This window comes from Schistocerca gregaria, chromosome 8 (assembly GCF_023897955.1).
Source record: "Schistocerca gregaria isolate iqSchGreg1 chromosome 8, iqSchGreg1.2, whole genome shotgun sequence".
Lineage (NCBI taxonomy): Eukaryota > Metazoa > Arthropoda > Insecta > Orthoptera > Acrididae > Schistocerca > Schistocerca gregaria.
In genome coordinates this window covers 115,905,378-115,929,016 of record NC_064927.1, presented here as the reverse complement: position 1 = coordinate 115,929,016, position 23,639 = coordinate 115,905,378, and the positions used below count along the sequence as shown (strand labels likewise).

Below are 23,639 nucleotides of genomic sequence, written 5' to 3'. Positions count from 1 at the left end.
TCATCATCTTAACAAACAAAAAAAAAAAAACTGCTGGTTCTTTTTAATTGTTTCTTCACTTATACCAACTCCTTTCTTCTTTCCTAAAACTGGAAGAATGCCTTGCTCTTTCACTAATTTTCGGGTTAGTTTAACCAAACGATGAGAAACATTGAATTCATGAACTATCTTTTTTCTCTTGATCATGAGTCAGGGAGAAAACTTAAATTTTTTAACTTTTTTGTCCTTTGATGTCGGTGAACATTTTTTAATTTCTCTATTAAGCTCAAATATTCAGTGTCAGATGATGCTGGTGGTAGGTTTTCTTCTTTGGAAATAATGTTGTCATCTCTATTATTAAAGCAGTATTCTAAGTCTTTTCTAATATTGTCTGAAATTTGTTGTACCTTATTTTCAATAGCTTTTTGTCTTTTTCTGCTACTTAATTTTATTATTTTTGAAGCAGGAGATACATCTAACTTAGAACAAGCAAAATCCAATATCCTAACAGCATCTTCATTAGGAATATAAAATTTCGGTAGTAAAAGGAAAACGTGTAAAAGTTCTCAGAATGAAATAAGGAAGCTGAATGAACAGATATCCAGTCTACAGTTTACAATCGATGCTCAGAAGGTGGAAAAAAGTAAACTAAAATCTGAAAAACGTGAGACGCTAATGAAGAAAGAGGACTCTGTCTCAGGAAAATGGAAGATAATGAGTGAAGGAATTTGTACTCAGAAGGTAAAAGATCTGAGAGACAGTGAAAATGTTGTGTGTGTGTGTGTGTGTGTGGTGGGGGGGGGGACCTCTTTTGAAGTGCTCTCTGCCATGGATTCAGTGAACACGTCGGTAAGGGTTGAAAATTTGGAAAACAAAATAGGCAAACCGTTGCTCATTGTAAGTAGGTCAAACCGTGCAAATACTACCTCAGGAGATATGCTAAAAACTCCTAAAATAAGTGCACACACCTACATTACCACAGACTTCAACGCAACAAAGCAAACTACATTTAAAAAAAGGATCTCCAGCGAAACTGCAAACCAAAGAACATTTAGAATATGTGCAGCAAAAAAACAACACTTGTTAGGTGAGAACAACAACATTAAATCCTCCAGTTACAAAAAATGTGAAACACAAAACAATCTGTGTGTTAAGTGACAGTCACGACTGTGAAATTTCTGCAATGTTGATGAGAACATATAGTTTCAAGGCATCCGGTTTCATAAATCCAGAGGCTCCATTGAGTGAAATAACGGACCTAACATCATCAACTGGTGTAGCTAATTTGAATAAAGACAATTTCACCATGTTAATAGGAGGATCAAACTATGTCTATAGAAACGAGGCATACAAGGTCATTACAGAAATGAGATGTTTAAATAATTTAACCCACACAAATGTACTCATTGTGAACATCCACCATCGTCATGATTTACCACCCTAGTCGTGTGTAAACCGCAAAATTAATGTTGCAAATGAGTGTATCACTGCAATATGCACTAACTTTAAGAATGTTGATATTGTAGATATAAACAGATTGGAGCGAAGGTTCCATATAGTTCGTAGACTTCATTTAAATACACCAGGAAAGAAATTACTAGCCGAAAATAATATGTACTCGCATTTCGAAGAAGAGTGAAGAAAAAAGTATAAGTGACAAACAAACAGACAATCAAGTTGTCAGCCAAACAAAAATTACAAAATGGTTTAAACTGAAGAGGACAGATGTGGATGAAGCAAAACTTATACAAGCTCCAGAAGTTAACTCACCTGCTGATTGCCACCAGCAAACAGAAGCCACACACAAGAAAGATACCGGAAATTTTTTAGGGCAAGTGCTGTGTTAGAAATGCCATTAGATAAAGAATTAGAAACCGTTCAGTCACTCACAAAATTTCCATGTTGGAAGCACTACCCCAGTAAGCACTAAATGTAGACATAATTTGCATTACTGAACATTGGCTATGAAATGACAAAGTAAAATTAACCTCAATCTCAGGATATAGATTAACAAGTCATTTTAGCTGAGAGTTTTCCAAACATGGTGAGAAAACAAATAAAGTTCTGTGATGTCAATAAAAGTTATATTGACTCAATTGAAAATGACAATTTTCCATTACTAAACTGGCAGAGCTCACTTTCATAGTTATTGACATAGGTAGAGCACCAAGTGAAAACCTGCCAGTCTTCATGAATAAACTAGATGTTCTGCTGAACAGGATCAGTACGCTAAATTTGAAGATTAGTGCTTTGTAGGGATTTCAGTATTGATTTTTCAAAAGACAGCAGGGCACCAGAGATGCTTTCATAAATATGACTAACACATTAATGTGATCCCCACAATACAGTGCCCAACAAGATTAACAGAATGCACAAATTCCATTATTGACCAAATGTGCATCTCAGGAACAAATTAGATTCACAAGCTGAGTACTGAGCATGGGTTACAGTGATCATAAGGCACAGCTGCTGTGTATAGAAATGCCAACAACTGGCATTCTACGGATCAGAGCGTGGAATGTCAGATCCCTTAATCGGGCAGGTAGGTTAGAAAATTTAAAAAGGGAAATGGATAAGTTGAAGTTGGATATAGTGAGACTTATTGAAGTTTGCTGGCAGGAGGAACAAGACTCCTGGTCAGGTGAATACAGGGCTATAAATACAAAATCAAATAGGAGCAATGCAGGAGTAGGCTTGATAATGAATTAAAAAATAGAAATGTGGGTAAGCTACTACAAACAGCATAGTGGCCGCATTATTGTAGCCATGATAGATATGAAGCACAAGTTAAATGCCAACTAGCTCTGCAGATGACGAAGAGATTGAAGAAATGTATGATGAGATAAAAGAATTATTCATATAGTTAAAGGAGACGAAATTTTAACAGTCATAGGTGACTGGAATTTGGTAGTAGGAAAAGGAAGAGAAGGAAACGTAGTAGGTGAATATGAAATGGGGGTTAGGAATGAAAGAGGAAGCTGCCTGGTAGAATTTTGCACAGAGCATAACTTAATCATAGCTAACACTTGATTCAAGGATCATGAAAGAAGGTTGTATACATGGAAGAGACCTGGAGATACTTGAAGGTTTCAGACAGATTATATGATGGTAAGATAGAGATTTAGAAGCCAGGTTTTAAATTGTAAGACATTTCCAGAGGCAGATGTGGACTCTGACCACAATCTGTTGGTCATGAACTGCAGATTAAAACTGAAGAAACTGCAAAAAGGTGGGAATTTAAGGAGATGGGACCTGGATAAACTGACAGAACCAGAGGTTGTACAGAGTTTCAGAGAGAGCATTAGGGAACGATTGGCAAAAATGGGGGCAAGAAATACAGTAGAAGAAGAATGGGTAGCTTTGAGGGTTGAAGTAGTGAAGGCAGCAGAGGATCAAGTAGGTAAAAAGACAAGGGCTAGGAGAATTCCTTGGGTGATAGAAGAGATATTGAATTTAATTGATGAAAGGAAAAAATATAAAAAGGCAGTAAATAAAGCACACAAAAAGGAATACAAATGTCTCAAAAATGAGATCAACAGGAAGTGCAAAATGGTGAAGCAGGAATGGCTACAGGACAAATGTAAGGATGTAGAGGCATATATCACTAGGAGTAAGATAGATGCTGCCTACAGGGAAATTAAAGAGGCCTTTGGAGATAAGAGAACCACTTGTATGAATATCAAGAGTTCAGATGGAAACCCAGTTCTAAGCAAAGAAGGGAAAGCAGAAAGGTGGAAGGTGTACATAGAGGGTCTATGCAATGTCGATTTACTTGAGGACAATATTATGGAAATGGAAGAGGATGTAGATGAAGATGAAATGGGAGATATGATACTGCCTGAAGAGTTTGACAGAACACTGATGGACCTAATCAAAACAAGGCTCTGGGAGAAGACAACATTCCATTAGAACTACTGATAGCCTTGGGAGAGCCAGCCCTGATGAAGAAGCTTTACCATCTGGTGAGCCAGATGTATGAGACAGGCAAAATACCCTCAAACGTTATTCAATCTGTATATTGAGCAAGCAGCAAAGGAAACAAAAGAAAAATTTGGAGTAAGAATTGAAATCCATGGAGAAGAAATAAAAATGTTGAGGTTTGCCGATGACATCGTAATTCTGTCTGAGACAGCAAAGAACCTGGAAGAGCAGTTGAATGGAATGGACAATGTCTTGAAAGGAGGATATAAGATGAACATCGACAAAAGCAAAACAACGATAATGGAATGTAGTCGAGTTAACTTGGGTGATGCTGAGGGAATTAGATTAGTAAATGGGACTCTTAAAGTAGTTTGCCGAAGTAGAGTGAATATAAAATGTAGACTGGCAATGACAAGGAAAATGTTTCTGAAGTAGAAAAGTTGGTTAAGATCAAGTATAGATTTAAGTGTCAGGAAGCCATTTCTGAAAGTATTTGTATAGAGTGTAGCCATGTATGGAAGTGAAACATGGACGATAAATAGTCTGAACATGAAGAGAATAGAAGCTTTTGAAATGTGGTGCTACAGAAGAAAGCTGAAGAGTAGATAGGTAGATCACATAACTAATGAGGAAGTATTGAATAGAATAGGGGAGAAGAGAAATTTGTGGCACAACTTAACTAGAAGAAGGGATCGGTTGGCAGGACATCTGAGGCATCAAGGGATCACCAATTTAGTATTGAAGGGCAGTGTGGAGGGTAAAAATTGTAGAGGGAGACCAAGAAATGAATACACTTAAGCAGATTCAGAAGGATGTAAGTTGCAGTAGGTATTGGAAGATGAAGAAACTTGCACAGGATAGAGTAGCATGGAGAGCTGCATCAAACCAGTCTCCGGACTGAAGACGACAACAACAACAACAACTGAAGGCATAAAAATTTCCGGTGAGAGAAACAGATTTCTGCAGTACTGTTGTAAGAAATAGTGTAATCCAAGAATTCACAGATAGTTCAAAAGCCTACAAAAGAATCTGATAGAATAATCAAAGAGGCAAGAATTATGTGGAATGACAATTTGATAAAAAAACTCATCCAACAAAATGAGATCCACATGGAGAGTTATAAAGAAACAAACTTGTAGTTCAGTGCCAAAGAAAAAGAATGTATCATTAACACCAGAATGCTCAAAAGTCCAGACCCAAATTCAGTGAATACTTTACTAACTGAAGACCTCATTCAAATAAACTGTTGAGGACCAGTCCCAAGTTTCTCCAGCAAGTCAGTCATCTCAACTGCTTCTATGTATGTTTATGAAACAAACCCCAATGAAATTATAAGTAAAATTAAATCATTAAGCAATAAAATGTCAAGTGGTCTTAATGAAGCACCTGATTTCATATTAAAAGCATGTGCTCACCACATAGCAAACCCCTTGGCAAAAATTTTCAACCCCTCTTTAAAAACTGGTGTATTTCCAGATATTTTTAAAATAGCAAAAGCTTCACCACTGCTAAAAAAGTTCTTCTGAAAAAATATCAAACTACCGATCTGTGTCACAGTTAAGTTTCCACTCAAAAATTCTAGAAAAATTCTTCTATGACAGGCTTTTAAGTTTCATAAAAAATATGCACCTCTTACAGTACAACATAGTTTTAGAAAGTCTAAATCTACACAGACAGCAATTTTCAAATTCTTAGACTGCATGTTAAGTTCCCTTGATCAACATAAATTAGCTGCAGGTATTTTTCAAGCCTTTGATGTCCTGGACCGTAACATTCTGCTCGATAAATTAGAAAGACGTGGTGTAAGAGATGTAGCACATAGTTGGTTGTGTTCATACCTAAAAAAACCGCAGGCAGAAAGCATCACTTCAGTATCAATCTAACAGAATGAATAAAACAAGAAACAACTCCCTTCTTTCTAGTGAACGTATGGTGTACCACAGGGCTCAATCTTAAATCCACTATTTTTGATTTATGTGGACGACTTAGTTGAATATATGAGTGCTACAAAAACTATCCTGTTTGCCGATGACACCAGCATATTGCTCACTGAATCCAGTCCAGAAACTTTGCAGTCCACAGCAGAAAGTTCTATGAAAATACTTGCTGAGTGGGTCACAAAAACCAAACTCATTATAAATACTGAAAAAACTATGTGTGTCGTTTCTCATTTAATTCCTCCAACTAATCAAATATCTGTTCAAGCTCAATTAAAAAAAAAAAAAATGATCCCCTAGAAAATGTAAGTGTCTCAAAACGTTTGGGTCTATGGATTCAGCAAGACTTAAAATGAGACATACATATAAATAACTTGTCTAGGAAATTATCATCTTTGTGCTATGGCCTAAGAATTTTAAAGGCTACAACAACCAAAACAACAGTACTGCAGGCATACTATGCACAGTTCCACTCACTAGTCCGATACGGGATCGTTTTCTGGGGATACTCAACTCACAGTGTAAAGGTTTTTAGAATGCAAACAAGAGCTCTAAGAATAATTTGTGGCCTTAAAAAGATGGAGTCTGGTAAATTCCATTTTACTGAGCTTGGTGTTCTAAATGTTCCAAGTTTATTCATTTATTGAACAATCTTGTTCACTGGGGACTATCTCCTGAAAACAGGCAAACTGCTACAGAACAAAAATGTACAAACTATAGTATGAGAGAGAAGTCAAATATACATCAAAAATATCACAGAACAACCACTTATCAGATGAGTATAATTAACAGTGGTGTAATACTACACAATAAGATACCAGAGGAAATAAAAAATGCTACTCATCCAATATTTAAAGCTAAACTAAAGGCATTTCTAATTAAGCACTGTTTCTATTCTGACAGAGAATTTCTGAATACGTAACAAACTTAAATGTAATAGGTACCTATTTTTAATTTGTCTAATATTTTGCTAATACTATGTATTATTGTAACTTATCTTTGGTCTGTGCAATATCAATTGTACAATTTGTGCTGTATGATAAAACTGGACCAATAAAAAATAAAATCGAATCATTAATGTCATTCACAAGGTTACATGATTCTGGTTCTAGATTCACAACAAGTATTTTTGAGTAATAATTTGGGCACAAGGAATTTCCAGGAATTGCATTATGTTTCACTTGGGAAGCTGTTTCACCTTCACATAACAAGGACAAATGTTCAGGTTTTATATCCCTCAAGCCTTTAGTAATAGGCTTTTTATGAACTTTAAGTGGATGACAGCTCTTTCTTCCAAAAATGTGGTTGTACTTCAGAATATATTTCTTCTCATGATACTCACACACTGATGTTACATAAGAACTTACTCGAAATTTAAACGAAGTTTGTCTACCTTCATAAAAGTCATTGACATTTTTCAAGTTTTTTGAAACTGAACCGTAAACTGTTTTGTGACACACTTAACTTGCTATCTGTCCAACAGAGCACTGTTCATCTATGTTACTGCATTCCAGTTAATCTCTCAAAATTAATTAAAAGTTACATACAAAACAAAGCACATAACACATTCTACACTCTGGATAAAGTATGTAAATCCACTCCAACAGAGGTTTCAGAGTAGACTAACTACAACAGTGTCACACCCAGCAATAATTTACTTCTTTATTGACAATAAACTTAAATGTAAATAGGCATTTTTATTACCATAGAACAAAAGCGAAAGCTCCTATTGTTTAATATTGCATTATTAAAAGTAAATAAACTAAATGAATATTTGGTGATAGTGTTAACTAAAAATGTCACAATTAAATTTTATTATGATGGAACAATAAAACATTTAAATAGGCAACAGCCATAAGATCAGTTGTAGAGTAATGTGAATTATTTCCTCATTTTCAAAAATTCATATTATTGTTCAGAGTCAGATATCAGTGTTGAAATTTTTACAGTATGTTGCTATCATAGAGGTGTACAAACTGTGCAAAAATCTTATTTTTATATTCAGTCCCACCTGAGATAACTAACGCCAAACTTAACAAAAATGAAAATTTTCAAATTTCAAAAATTCATAAAAAATTAAGGAAAAATATATTAAAAACAAAGATTCCAAGACTTACCAAGCGGGAAAGCGCCGGCAGACAGGCACATGAACAAAACACACAAACACACACACAGAATTACAAGCTTTCGCAACTGGCAGTTGCTTCGTCAGGAAAGAGGGAAGGAGAGGGAAAAATGAAAGGATGTGGGTTTTAAGGGAGAGGGTAAGGAGTCATTCCAATCCCGGGAGCGGAAAGACTTCCCTTAGGGGAAAAAAAGGACAGGTGTACATTCGCACACATACACACACTATGTCTTCCATACGTGAATCTGTAAGAGACTCAAACAGCAGTATGTTTGTACGATCCTTCTGCGTGAAAGATTCCTCAAATGCTAAATTTAAAATTTCAGCTTTTGTTTTGCTGTCTTCCGTTGCCAGGCCAGACTGATCAGTGAGTGACTGAATGGAAGCATTCGTCCCACTTACCGATTTTATGTAATACCAGAATTTCCTTGGGTTTTCAGCAAGATGTTCTGCTAAGGTATGATGGTGGTAGTGGTTGTATGCTTCGCGCATCGCTCTTTTTACAGCAGCACAAATCTCTACTAACTTTTGTCTGTCCTCATTCTCCCGACCTTTCTTGTAGTGCGAGTGCAACTGTCTTTGCTTCCTGAGCATTCTCCGAATTGCGTTGTTAAACCACGGTGGGACTTTTCTGTCCGTAACCCACTTTTACGGCACATACATCTCCAATGCGTGATTTACAATGTGTTTAAAATTTGCCCCTAATTCTTCCACGTCCAATGTACCAGAAGTAAATGAAGTTGATTCATTTACTAAGTGGGATGCTAACAACTGCTTATCTGCTCTTTCTAGTAAGAATACTCTCCTAGCCTTCTTGACCGACTTTTTAACTTTCGTAACCATAGTCGTAATGACAACATCATGATCACTAATCCCTGTCTCAATACTGACGCCATCAATGAGGTCTGGGCTGTTTGTGGCTACCAGATCTAAAATATTTCCATTACGCGTTGGGTGTCGATTTAGTTTTCAGGTAAAGTGTTCAAAAGTATTTCTCACGGCAGCTTGTCTGTACCACCTGTAATGAATCCATAGACATCCCAGTCCATACTAGGTAGATTGAAGTCGCCTCCGACTGTTATAGCATGATCCGGGTACTTCTGTGATACAGAGCATAGACTCCCTTTGAATGATTCTAGAACTGTCATGGTGGAACCTAGTGGCCTGTAATAACACCCAACAATAAATCTTATTTCTCCTAGCCCTGTTAAACATGTCCAGATAACTTCACAATTACTCTGTACTTCGACCTCAGTAGACACAATATTTTTGTCAACTGCGATGAAGACCCCACCTCCTATGGTGTCTAATCTGTCTTTCCAATACATGTTCCAACCCTCACTAGGTATTTCAGAACTTCCAATCTCAGGGTTCAGTCAGGCCTCAGTCCCGAGAATAATTTGCGCAGTAAATTCAGGAACTTTATTCCGAACGCTCTGAAAATTTACTGCTAATATCTTGATAGCCGAAGTGTCTTTACATTGAGCGCATCCTGATTTCCCTGCCTGCACGTTGACTGGTGAGTGTTCATCAGGACACCTCGCACTACTGCCTAGCCTAAAAAAAAATTTAAAAAAAACCATGTGCATGCCACAAGTACTCTGTTACTCGAGTAGCCACTTCCTTTGTGTAGTGCACCCTTGACCTATCGAGAGGCGTCCTATAATTCCCCACCCAATAGCGCAAGTCTAGAAATCTGCAACCAAGACCGTCACAGAGTCGACGAAGCCTCTGGTTGAGACCCAAATTCACAAATAACTCTGAAACTTCATTATGCTTAAATTTCACAAATACATCATCATAAGCATCATCATCATCATCAACAACAGAAGATTAGTACATACTACATCAAAATTCTCATTACTTGCACACTCTGGTTTGTGATTTGCATCTGTATCACCATAATTAAACATAGCATCCCAAAACTTTTTATCAAAACATAAATGAGAAATCTTATATTCCTTCTGTTCAATGACACATACCTGTGCCATATCATTAACACAGTTATTATTGTCTAATTACTGGGGTAAAATAGGGGTTCTGTGCTTGTTGTGTTCCTTGCCCCAAAACTGTGGATCTTCATGGAGGTGGACCACCGTTTCCCAAGTAGTTACCTCTTAAATTGCCCATGGTTATCCCCGTTATTTCTATTCTGCTGAAGTTCTTTTCTGTCTCTCTTAACATTTTGATCCATATAGATGTTACCATTATCTCTGTTTCTGTAGTTATTCCCATTGTGATTTCTGTGGTTCTAATTGTTATGACCTGCCCTATCCAGCCCCAACATATCGTAAAAATTGTTAAAGACAATCATCAGGTCCGTGTATTAAATCCCACTGCAACCTTTCTAGGAATCTCCTTTTTAAGTACATCAGTCAATGTCATTTCGTCAAAGAGTTTGTCAAGGTGTGTTATTTTCATAAGTTGTTTCTTACAAAAATCTTTCAGAATACCGTTCCTATTCCTGTAATTAGGACCATTCAGAAATTCACTATTAATTCTCCCCTGTGCAACTTCCAATCAAAATTTATTTAAAAATGTTCTCTCAGAACTTTGATGTTTCCCACTGATTTAAATTTACCCAGGACAGAGCTTTGCCTTCAACAACAAATTTAATTTTTTGATCTTCACTTATGCCTAACACACAACTATCTCTACAGTGGTGCAGAAAATCCGCTGGGTGTAAATTGTTTGATGGAACACTTTTGATTGGAGTGTTGGACCAGGCAATACCATTATTTAAATACAGATTTTTGTGAATGCAATTTTCCTGAAATGCTGAAATTTTTTGATCCAAAACATTTACATCAGTTTGCATATTGTGTTCAATATAAAAAATTATAGTTTTGTCCCCCCCCCCTTTTTTTCCCCCTCAACCTTCAGCTCAACTCTGATGTCATTAAGATTCTTAGACTGTCTTGCCAATTCGACAATGAACTCATTTTCCAAAACAATAAATTTATTTTCTAAGACATCAACTTTTTCATTCACACTTTCTAACCCCTCTGGTAGCCCATTTTTTAGCTCTGAAGTGTGGTTACCAAAGTTGGTCCATTTGGACTTGCACCCTATCCAACTTACTAATGTTATGTTTTCATTTCCTGTAGTTTTGCTAGAATCAGCTACAAACTATCAGTTTTACTGTTTCTTTGCTGACTACAATTTCATGTCCTGGCTGGGTCCTACAGCTTTCACTTCTACCCTTGTTTCTATTCATTATGTAAAGAATCACACAAGTCCACAAACAAGTTAATTTAACAAATAGTTTGTACTTATCTTTCATTTTTTATGTCCCTTGTCGTAGTTGTAAAGTCCTCTTTCATTAGATTTGATTCATCATTGTTAGTAGTACATCATCACTGTTGATATGACTTTGTTGGGAAGCTCTCGATCGTCTTTCTTCAATCATACATAAACTGCAATTGACACAAATCACTGTTCCCTCTCCTGCAACAGCCAAAATCCAGCTTTGAGAGGAGTAAGGTTTACAATAAACTCTTTTACTTATCTTCTTTTCGTGTAGTGGGCCCAGTTCTTCACATCTAGGGGCTGATTCTTGAAGCTGAAATTTTTGACATTGTAGGTTCCAGATGACATGATAAAGCTGAAGTAAGCCTGCTCTGTAATTTCTGTTTCTGTTTTTTTTTTTTTTTTTTTTTTTTTGTATTATCACTTTTTTATATATGACACTGTCTTTATAATTTCCACTTCAAAATCAAAAATGACATTGTTATTGCCAAAATTAGAACCATGTCCGATCACATCAGAAGCGTGCCCAATTCTAGTCCATTCTGCGGTACTAACAATATTGCAAAGAGTTCACAAACTTTCCTAAAAAATGACTTTATTAATTTGTATTATTATTTTTATAAATGACTCCAAAAGTAAACATTATGAATATTGTCCGATTGTGCAATTAATAATAGAAATTTTAAGTGTGCCAGGTATTTCTTAATTTCAGATGTTACTAAAAGAAAAATAATTTTAACGTTAGGTACAGAGTTTGTAACAACGAAAATAATCTCTTTTTATATATATTTTAGCCTAAAATATACAACATTGTATACAAAGTCATATCAAATTCTTTTAGAAAAACAGCTGAGATAACATTAACTTGTTTAAAAGAGAGATAGTATTTTTGGTATCGATAGCTTCTGTTGAAGAAAAGAAATGCTAGGAGAGGGTGTCCCTTTACAAGGGACAAGCCTCTATCCTGTCTCATTCCCTTCTTAGCTACTGCTTCTCTTTCATTCCCCTCAACTCTTTATAACTGCTATCTCGTTTCTGTACAAGCTATAAATAACCCTTTGCTCCCGGTATTTTACCCCTGCTATCTTCAGAATTTCAAAGAGAGTATTCCAGTCAACATTGTTAAAAGCTTTCTCTAAGTCTACAAATGCTGTGAACATAGATTTACCTTTCCTTAATCTATCTTCTAAGATACGTCGTAGGGTCAGTATCGCCATGCTTGTTCCAACATTTCTATGGAATCCAAACTGATCTTCCCCGAGGTCTGCTTCTACCAGTTTTTCATTCGTCTGTCAGGATTCCGTGTTAGTATTTTGCAGCCATGACTTATTAAACTCATAGTTTGTTAATTTTTGCACTTGGTCAGCAACTGCTTTTCTTGGTATTAGAATTATTACATTCTTCTTGAAGTCTGAGGCTATTTTACAGGTGTCATACATCTTGTACACCAGATGGAAGAGTTTGCTTATGGCTGCCGCTCCCAAGGCTATCAGTAGTTCTGACAGAATATTGTCTACTCATGGGGTCTTGTTACAACTTAGCTCTTTCATAGCTCTGTCAAATTATTCTTGCTGTATCGCATCTGTAATCTTATTTTCATCTATGTCCGCTTCCATTTCTGTAATATTCAATTTTATTGCCATGTGAACTCTTGATATTCGTGCAGCTACGTATCTTTTCTCTGAAGGCCTCTTTAATTTTACTGTAGGCAGTACCTATTTTTCCCCTAGTGATGTATGCTTCTAAACTCTTGCATTTGTCCTCTAGCCATTACTGCTTACTCGTTTTGCACTTCCTCTCAACAGCATTTTTTAGATGTTTGTATTCCCTTTCATTTGTTGCTCTTTTAAATTTTCTCCATTCGTCAATTAACCTCAGTATTCCCTGTGTTACCCAAGGATTCTACTAGGCCTCATCTTTTTACATATTTGATCCTGTGCTGCCTTTATTATTTCATGTCTCAAAAATTACATATTACTCTTCTACTCTATTCCTTTCCCCTTTTCTTGTAAATCATTCGCTAATGCTCCCCCCGAAACTCGACAATCTCCAGTTCTTTTAGTTTATCCAGGTTCTATCTCTCTAATTTCCTACCTTTTTGCAATGTCTTCAGTTTTAATCTACTGTTGATACGCAATAACTTGTGGTCTTAGTCCACATCATCTGCTGGAAATATCTTGCAATTTAAAACATGGTTGCTAAATCTCTCTCTTACCTTACATGGTCAGCCTCAAACCTTCTGGCATCCCCAGGTCTCTTCCAAGTATACAACCGTCTTTAATAATTCTTAAATCAAGTATTAGTGATGATTATGCTGTGTGCAGAATTCTGCCAGGTGGCTTCCTCTTTGGTCCTTAACGCCATTCCATATTCGCCAAATATTTTTCCTTCTCTTCCTTTTCCTATTATCTTATTCCAGTCCCCCATGACTATTAAATTCTTTGTCTCCCATAACTATATGAATATCATCTTTTATCTCTTCATACATTTCTTCAAACTCTCCATCTGTGGAGCTAGTTGGCATATAAAGTTGTACTTCTGTGTTGGGTGTGGTCTTTGTGTCTATCTTAGCTACATTAGTGTGTTCACTATGCTGTTCATGGTAGCTGACAAACGTCCCTAATTTCTTAATCATTATTAAAGTTACTCCTTCATTATTCCTATTTGACTTTGTATTTATAATCCTGTATTCAGGTGACCAGAACTCCTGTTCCTCCTGTCATTACAATGCACTAATTCCCACTATATCTAGCTTCAACCCATCCATTTCCTTTTTTAAATTTTCTAACTACCTGCCCATTAAGGGATCTGACATTCCACTAGACATCCTCCTGAGCAGTCCCTGCCTGGCGATCTGAATTGGGGACTATTTTACCACTGCAATAATTTGCCCAAGCGGATGCCATCGTCATTTAATCACATAGTAGAGCTGCGTGCCCTCAGGGAAAATTACGGCTGTAGTTTCTCCTTGCTTTCAGCCATTCTCAGTACCAGCACAGCAAGGCCGTTTTGGTTGGTGTTACAGGGCCAGATCAGTCAATCATCCACATTGTTGCCCCTACAACTCCTGAAAAGGCTGCTGCCTCTCTTCAGGAACCATAAATTTGTGTGGCCTTCGAACAGCTACTCCTCTGTTTTTGCTCCGATGACATGGCTATCTATCTTGCTAAGGCACACAAGCCACTGCACCAACAGCAAGGTCCGTGTTTCATGTTTACTAAATAAAAAAAATAGTACTCAAAAATTTCTTACCCTAGCTTTTGTTGTAGCGATGTATTCTGTCACCTCGTGGAATTGAGAGAACTGTTTACCTCTTGTTGAGTTGATAACAAGGCCAGAGTGAAAATACATTCTTGTTGTATCGTACAGCGAGTAGTTGATAACAAGGCCAGAGTGAAAATACATTCTTGTTGTATCGTACAGCGAGTAGTAAAAGAGTTGTGGACAGAGGGAGGTGCATGTGATGAACCATTTCCCTCATAAACTTCTCTCCTTTATACTTCCTCTGTGTTGCTACAGATGACATGTCACTGATCTTATTTGTACTGTATTGCAGTACACGTGACGTGTCTCTTTGCTTCCACCTCCCTGAGTGGAAAGTGTAAGTTCTAATAAATGTGCACCAACCTGCAGTCTTCTACAGTTGTTGTTCCCTACGCAGAAAACAACATGTATATAATGGATCCATTATTTTGAAGCTGTAAGAAACTCCTAGTGAGGAATTGATAGTATGTGAATAATTAAATTTCCAGTTACTGTGTTTATATGGGATGCCACTAGCTTTTTATTGGCAGAACACAAGAAAGTGCGCAGTTAAATCCTACTTTAGAGTCACAAATAATTTCCATTCTTCAACAAAATAATGAACTGTGTATTTGTGTAATTACTATCACTGTTCTCAACTACATATCCATATAACCATACATTGCTAACCTGATGTCAACCACAGCAGACATCGTCTCTGTCATCCGAAACTGCTGAACCAGCTATCAAATTTACTAACCATACATTGCTAATAAAGTCTTAACTGAAGCTGACAGTGGCAGACAATATATCTGTCCTCTGAAACTGCCGAACCAGCTCTTGATTTACTGATTTACAAACTAGACAATGCAAATTAGGTCTTAACTGATACCGTGGCAGACATGTCTGTCCTCAGAGACTGCCGAGCCAGTTATGGTCTTACAGCCAAATCACTCCGCCCACCATTCAAGTTAGGCGTGATCTGAAGATCACCGAAGTGCTTTATCTGCCTTTTCGTTAAGCAGTTGTTTATTATTTTGCTGGCTGGCATACTTGTGAAATAATGGAATGATAGCAGGCTATTTGCCTCCCCCCCCATGAACCATGGACCTTGCTGTTGGTGGGGAGGCTTGCGTGCCTCAGCAATACAGATAGCCGTACTGTAGGTGCAACCACAACTGAGGGGTATCTGTTGAGAGGCCAGACAAACGTGTGGTTCCTGAAGAGGAGCAGCAGCCTTTTCAGTAGTTGCAGGGGCAACAGTCTGGATGATTGACTGATCTGGCCTTGTAACAATAACCAAAACGGCCTTGCTGTGCTGGTACTGCGAACGACTGAAAGCAAGGGGAAACTATGGCCGTAATTTTTCCCGAGGGCATGCAGCTTTACTGTATGATTAAATGATGACGGCGTCCTCTTGGGTAAAATATTCCGGAGGTAAAATATACCCCATTCGGATCCCCGGGCGGGGACTACTCGAGGATGTCGTTATCAGGAGAAAGAAAACTGGCATTCTACGGATTGGAGCGTGGAATGTCAGATCCCTTAATCGGGCAGGTAGGTTAGAAAATTTAAAAAGGGAAATGGATAGGTTAAAGTTAGGTATGGTGGGAATTAGTGAAGTTCAGTGGCAGGAGGAACAAGACTTTGGTCAGGTGACTACAGGGTTATAAACACAAAATCAAATAGGGGTAATGCAGGAGTAGGTTTAATAATGAATAGGAAAATAGTAATGCAGGTAAGCTACTACAAACAGCATAGTGGACGCATTATTGTGGCCAAGAGAGATACGAAGCCCACGCCTACTACAGTAGTACAAGTTTATATGCCAACTAGCTCTGCAGATGATGAAGAAATTGAAGAAATGTATGATCAAATAAAAGAAATTATTCAGATAGTGAAGGGGGACAGAAATTTAATAGTCATGGGTGACTGGAATTCGGTAGTAGGAAAAGGGAGAGAAGGAAACGTAGTGGGTGAATATGGACTGGGGCAAAGAAATGAAAGAGGAAGCTGCCTGGTAGAATTTTGCACAGAGCACAGCTTCATCATAGCTAACACTTGGTACAAGAATCATAAAAGAAGGCTGTATACATGGAAGAATCCTGGAGATACTGACAGGTTTCAGATAGATTATATAATGGTAAGACAGAGATTTAGGAACCAGGTTTTAAATTGTAAGACATTTCCAGGGGCAGATGTGGTCTCTGACCACAATCTATTGGTTATGAACTGTAGATTAAAACTCAAGAAACTGCAAAAATGTGAGAATTTAAGGAGATGGGACCTAGATAAACTAAAAGAACCAGAGGTTGTACACCGAGCGAGGTGGCGCAGTGGTTAGCACACTGGACTCGCATTCGGGAGGACGACGGTTCAATCCCGTCTCCAGCCATTCTGATTTAGGTTTTCCGTGATTTCCCTAAATTGTATCAGGCAAATGCCGGGATGGTTCCTTTGAAAGGGTACGGCCGATCTCCTTCGCAATCCTTCCCTCACCCGAGCTTGCGCTCCATCTCTAATGACCTCGTTGTCGACGGGACATTAAACACTAACCACCACCACCACCACCACCACCAGAGGTTGTACAGAGTTTCAGGGAGAACATAAGGGAGCAATTGACAGGAATGGGGGAAAGGAGTACGGTGGAAGAAGAATGGGTAGCTTTGAGGGATGAAGTAGTGAAGGCAGCAGAGGATCAAATAGGTAAAAAGACGAGGGCTATTAGAAATCCTTGGGTAACAGATGAAATATTAAATTTAATTGATGAAAGGAGAAAATATAAAAATGCAGTAAATGAAGCAGGCAAAAAGGAATACAGACGTCTCAAAAATGAGATCGACAGGAAGTGCAAAATGGCTAAGCAGGGATGGCTAGAGGACAAATGTAAGGATGTAGAGGCTTATCTCACTAGGGGTAAGGTAGATACTGCCTACAGGAAAATTAAAGAGACCTTTGGAGAGAAGAGAACCACGTGTATGAATATCAAGAGCTCAGATGGAAACCCAGTTCTAAGCAAAGAAGGGAAGGCAGAAAGGTGGAAGTAGTATATAGAAGGTTTATACAAGGGCGATGTACTTGAGGACAATATTATGGAAATGGAAGAGGATGTAGATGTAGATGAAGGCGAAATGGGAGATACAATACTGCGTGAAGAGTTTAACAGACCACTGAAAGACCTGAGTCTAAACAAGGCCCCCGGAGTAGACAACATTGCATTAGAACTACTGACGGCCTTGGGAGAGCCAGTCATGACAAAACTCTACCAGCTGGTGAGTAAGATGTATGAGACAGGCGAAATACCCTCAGACTTCAAGAAGAATATAATAATTCCAATCCCAAAGAAAGCAGGTGCTGACAGATGTGAAAATTACCGAACTATCAGTTTAATAAGCCACGGCTGCAAAATACTAATGCGAATTCTTTACAGACGAATGGAAAAACTGGTAGATGCGGACCTCGGGGAGGATCAGTTTGGATTCCGTCGAAATGTTGGAACACGTGAGGCAATACTGACCTTACGACTTATCTTAGAAGAAAGATTAAGAAAAGGCGAACCTACATTTCTAGCATTTGTAGACTTAGAGAAAGCTTTTGACGATGTTGACTGGAATACTCTTTTTCAAATTCTAAAGGTGGCAGGGGTAAAATACAGGGAGCGAAAGGCTATTTACAATTTGTACAGAAACCAGATGGCAGTTATAAGAGTCGAGGGGTATGAAAGGGAAGCAGTGGTTGGGAAGGGAGTGAGACAGGGTTGTAGCCTCTCACCGATGTTATTCAATATGTATATTGAGCAAGCAGTAAAGGAAACAAAAGAAAAATTTGGAGTAGGTATTAAAATTCATGGAGACGAAGTAAAAACTTTGAGGTTCGCCGATGACATTGTAATTCTGTCAGAGACGGCAAAGGACTTGGAAGAGCAGTTGAACGGAATGGACAGTGTCTTGAAAGGAGGATATAAGATGAACATCAACAAAAGCAAAACAAGGATAATGGAATGTAGTCGAATTAAGTCGGGTGATGCTGAGGGAATTAGATTAGGAAATGAGACGCTTAAAGTAGTGAAGGAGTTTTGCTATTTGGGGAGCAAAATAACTGATGATGGTCGAAGTAGATACGATATAAAATGTAGACTGGCAATGGCAAGGAAACCGTTTCTGAGGAAGAGAAATTTGTTAACATCGAGTATAGATTTAAGTGTCAAGAAGTCATTTCTGAAAGTATTTGTATGGAGTGTAGCCATGTATGGAAGTGAAACATGGACGATAAATAGTTTGGACAAGAAGAGAATAGAAGCTTTCGAAATCTGGTGCTACAGATGAATGTTGAAGATTAGGTGGGTAGATCACATAACTCATGAGGAAGTATTGAATAGGATTGGGGAGAAGAGAAGTTTGTGGCACAACTTGACCAGAAGAAGGGATCGGTTGGTAGGACATGTTCTGAGGCATCAAGGGATCACTAATTTAGTATTGGAGGGCAGTATGGAGGGTAAAAATCGTAGAGGGAGATCAAGAGATGACTACACTAAGCAGATTCAGAAGGATGTAGGTTGCAGTAGGTATTGGGAGATGAAGCAGCTTGCACGAGATAGAGTAGCATGGAGAGTTGCATCAAACCAGTCTCAGGACTGAAGACCATAACAACAACAGCAAGCTATTGAGAGAAGCTTTAATTTGAAATGCAAATACACTGTTTACTTTATGTAGTTTTAATAATAGAAGATTATTGTTTTGCACACAACTTCTGAATGCAGCAGCCAATCACGGAGAAGGAAGACAATTTAGACGCTCTCTCTCACATCCCGAACAGACCATCTGTCATTGGTACCTCACAGCACACAAAGTCATTTACCACTGCTGTCTTCTCAACTGTTCTTCTTAGAACTTTTATTTCATGAATATGATGGCTGCAAAGCCCAAAGTATTACAATTGTAACATGTAATTTATTTGTGATAAGAGAATGGAGAATCCACTTGCAGCTTCAGAATTCGTGATTGGTGTTGAGAAGAAAATCCTGTTAGTATTCATTACATTTGGGAAAACATCAAAATCATTTTCAAACATTAATTCATATAATTTTACAAGTGAAATGTTAGGAGCCTTTTCCCTTACTAAACATTTCGTATATTCACTAAAATGTGGACTGAAAACTTTCTTCATTGAGGTCATCTCAGTATTTCACAAAGTTTTGATGTTTCCATTAAGAGCTCTTTAGCTTCTTACTTCAGTTTATTGTTGGTAAATTTCAGAAAAGCTTGACTATTTTGCAGTACTTTCCCTCTTCCTTTTTTTAATTCTTCTTGTAGTTTATCAACAATTGTATTAAATATACACGCAAAATTTTGTTCTACTCAATTTTTCAGATTTTTCTCCATCAGGGAATCTTCTTCTTATTTTGCATTTACTTTCATCGCTAAGTGCTTGATACCTAAAGTCGTTTTTGTATTCATCAGATTTTTCCCTAACTCAGTTGAAAAACCAAATCAGTACTTGCAACCCATGACACTCACTAAGTTCCCAATTGTTTGTTGTTTTTGTTGATTTGATGCAACACATCATGTCAGAAAACAACCAGTATAGCTGTTGCCAATTTTTTAGCTTTTTCCCAAGAAATTCTTATTTTTGCCTTTTCTTCTTTGTTTTTGACAATTTCTTCAAGTGACACACAAATGTTGTGACGATTCTATTGAACAGCTAACATTGCTTCCTTATAACGTGACCATATAGTCCCAGACAATGTATTAAGTTTCCCATTATTCTTCACAAGAGTATGGCAACAATGAGTAGAAACTGCAAAAAAGTCAATAATTGCAATACTTCAAGGGGGAAAATAATTAATTTTGAGGATTCCCAAGCACTGTTTTGGGCTAGGAAATTTAATAAGGGCACATAAAATGCTAACGAATCCAATACCCTTATCTTTTCAGCTAAACCTGACTCTTTCCCACTCATAGTATTAAAATTGTCCTAAGATTGCAAAGGACAATCATCTGTCCTAATATTGTATTTTCCAAAGAGATCTAGGATACCTGTCCTAAGACCTTTTCCCAGATATCTGTGTATGGGAAAAAAACACAAAAATCTTTCATAAACCCATCCCTCAAAATGATACCTTACAAAAACAGCTAGCTGATCTCCATGTACTGTGTCAGCTATTGAATCAGTAACTAGTCTGAAGTACTTGGCTGTTTGAATTTCGCCAACTGTTTTACTCAACACTTTATTTTCTGTAATTTCCAGTGAATTCTTCACAAATAATCTAGGACAAATATGATCAACTACCATAACTTTTAGAGCTGTGCTTCTTTTAAAAATGGGTTAATGGGAACCTAAATAGTTGCCATTTTTTGACAACTCAAAAATTTCGTTGTTACCGTGAAGTGCAAGTCCTCTTATTGCCAAATATTTAAAGCGTGTGTGTGTGTGCGCGTGTGTGTGTGTGTGCGCGTGTGTGTGTGTGTGCGCGTGTGTGTGTGTGTGCGCGCGTGTGTGTGTGTGCGCGCGCGTGTGTGTGTGTGCGCGCGTGTGTGTGTGTGCGCGCGTGTGTGTGTGTGCGCGCGTGTGTGTGTGTGCGCGCGTGTGTGTGTGTGCGCGCGTGTGTGTGTGTGCGCGCGTGTGTGTGTGTGTGCGCGCGTGTGTGTGTGTGTGCGCGCGTGTGTGTGTGTGCGCGCGTGTGTGTGTGCGCGCGTGTGTGTGTGCGCGCGTGTGTGTGTGTGCGCGCGTGTGTGTGTGCGCGCGTGTGTGCGTCTGTGCGCGTGTGCGTGCGCACGCGCGCCTGTGTGGGCGCGCGCGCGCACGCTCGCGTGTGTGCGGGCGCGCGCTCGCGTGCCAGCTAAGGACACCTACAACAAAATAGGGTGATTACATGATTAGCATACAGCCAAGTAGGAGTATTGAAAAAAATATAAACTAATATAAAATTATCCATATATGGTGTAAATGAATGAACTTTTATTTATTTTTTTCCAGTGTGCTAGGTGGAAGCCAGCTTTCTAGGAGAAAGTTGTTGTACCATACCTGAGCTTCCTAAAATGTACAACTGATGTTGGTACCTAATCAAGGTTCCCACCAATCTGTTACTGTCAGTAGAGGGGTTGAAATGGGACATTTTGTATTTATTTTTTATGTGATGTACTATTTGAGACCTTATAATTGTAATTAACTGGTGCATAAACTATAAATGATGTTTTTAATAAAATATCGTGTAGTAAAACTTGAGTGTTTTGTAATAATGTAATGCTCCCACCCTTTAGTGTTTTGGGGTTAAAGTAAAAAAAGTTAGCACTGAAAGTACTGTATAATGATTGTCTTTCAATTAGAAACCTTGCTGTACAGTCATAAATTTTTAACTTTCTTTTGTATATACTTAAGTGAAACCCTGTAAAAATTGAGATAATATGACCATTGCAAGTGAGGAAATAAATAGTCTTACTGACATTCAGTGTATATTAAACAACTCTTGGTTATGTTAATTATTTGACATCTGAAATTATTTCATCCTCCTCCACCACCACCACCACCACCACCACCACCACCAACACCAACAGCAGCAGCTAATTCCAGCATCCCATAGAATTGTCGATAGAATCCTGTACATAATGTTCCTGTTATGCGCATTAATTTAAAATCTCTTGTTGCATTAAGAAATTGTGTGCAAATATCATATATTTACTTCAAAATAAATGTTTGAATTGCCTTCAAATCGTTACTTGGAAGATTATCATTTCATGCTTGACTACATAACACTTTTTGCCTCCTCCAGCACCAGTTCGTTACAAGGCAACGATCGCCGCATATTCTTATTGACCTTATTCAACGAACAAAAGCAGCAGTCCGTGAACTAGATCATCTGAATTACAGAAAAATGAAGAAAATCCTCATGATTGATGCATTTGAAACAGAGAGTAATCTAGGAGATGCTGATGGTAAGCAATGTTGCTTTCTCTTTCTAAAAAAAATTGAGGTAACTTATATCCATCTCGACTTTCTTCATGTTGTCACAGCACGTATATGATGCTCTGTGAAGCTTATTGTATAAGAATCCACACAGTATTCATTTTAACCTTAGAGTTTATGTAATGTTTGCTTTATATGTAACAAAAACAGTGGTATGTGAGATTGTGAATATCATCAGTGTTTAACATCATTATTTTCATTTCTCAATTCAGTTATGTTTTTATAGCATTAATTTTGCTTCAAAGCAAGAAAACCAAATGTTGTTAAATTCTATAAATAGCGATCATTGTTGGCACGGAAGCTGACAAATGTGTAGTTACCTCTTTTTTTCTGTTACTTTAGAAATGTTATACATCTAAGAGTAAATTGAGAATCTGAGATACGGGATGGGGGGTGTGAGGGGAGGCAGTTGACACCCTCTGTTAGTTTCATGGGGAATAACGGTATTTCTCAACAAATGGCTCTGGGTACACTTGTTAGTATCCTATATGTGTCTAGCTTTCTTCAGACTAATGTTAAATGGCTTTGTCTGTCTGTTAGGTAGTACAGAACACTATTGTGGGTTTTCAGGCACAATTTTTCTTCCGGGGCGGAGAGATGTGGTGCAGTGTACTGGGGGAGTAGTGCTCAGAACTGCCAAGAAAAAAGTTGTGTGTGTGTGTGGTGCTTAGAGCCACCTCTATTTGATGTTTATAACTATTTCTAAATTATTTTCCATCTTAGAATTTCTATATTCCATATGCTATTACACACGACTTGTTACACCCTGTGGTTAGGGCCCTGTCTGTTACGATAGCTGCGCATGCATCTCCATGAGCCATACGACTCCCAATAACAGCATAACACAATTCTAGTATCACAAAATCATCGCTTCCCTCACATATCGCTCCTGTTCTGCCTGTGTCTGTGTCCTTTTTATCTCTTACATGTGACGATAAATCCCAATCAATCAAATGTATTTCGTGCGCGTAACGATATCTCACGCGATCAGGTATATCTCAGTCACAGTACTACCCCCTGCCACCAACACAATTCCTTTCACTCCTGATACCCATCACAACATTATTCAACACTTCCTGCAACCTTTACCCACCACTTTCATCACAAACTTCCTGCAACCTTTACCCACCACTTTCATCACAAACTTCCTGCAACCTTTACCCACCACTTTCATCATAAACTTCCTTCCCCAGTGCAAACCCCCCCCCCCCCCTCCTCCCCAA

The 23,639-nt window shown here is 38.0% G+C and overlaps 1 protein-coding gene across 5 annotated transcripts in view; it reads left to right on the top strand.

Annotated features, from left to right (window-relative positions):
- Nucleotides 1–23,639, top strand: part of LOC126285303 (serine/threonine-protein kinase Tao) — a 175,861-nt gene that overhangs the window by 55,420 nt on the left and 96,802 nt on the right. For all 5 annotated transcript variants that reach the window (XM_049984596.1, XM_049984598.1, XM_049984595.1 and 2 more), the window contains one exon: nucleotides 22,223–22,385. In XM_049984596.1, coding sequence (XP_049840553.1) covers nucleotides 22,223–22,385 — 163 coding nt within the window. The remainder of the gene's footprint in view (nucleotides 1–22,222; nucleotides 22,386–23,639) is intronic.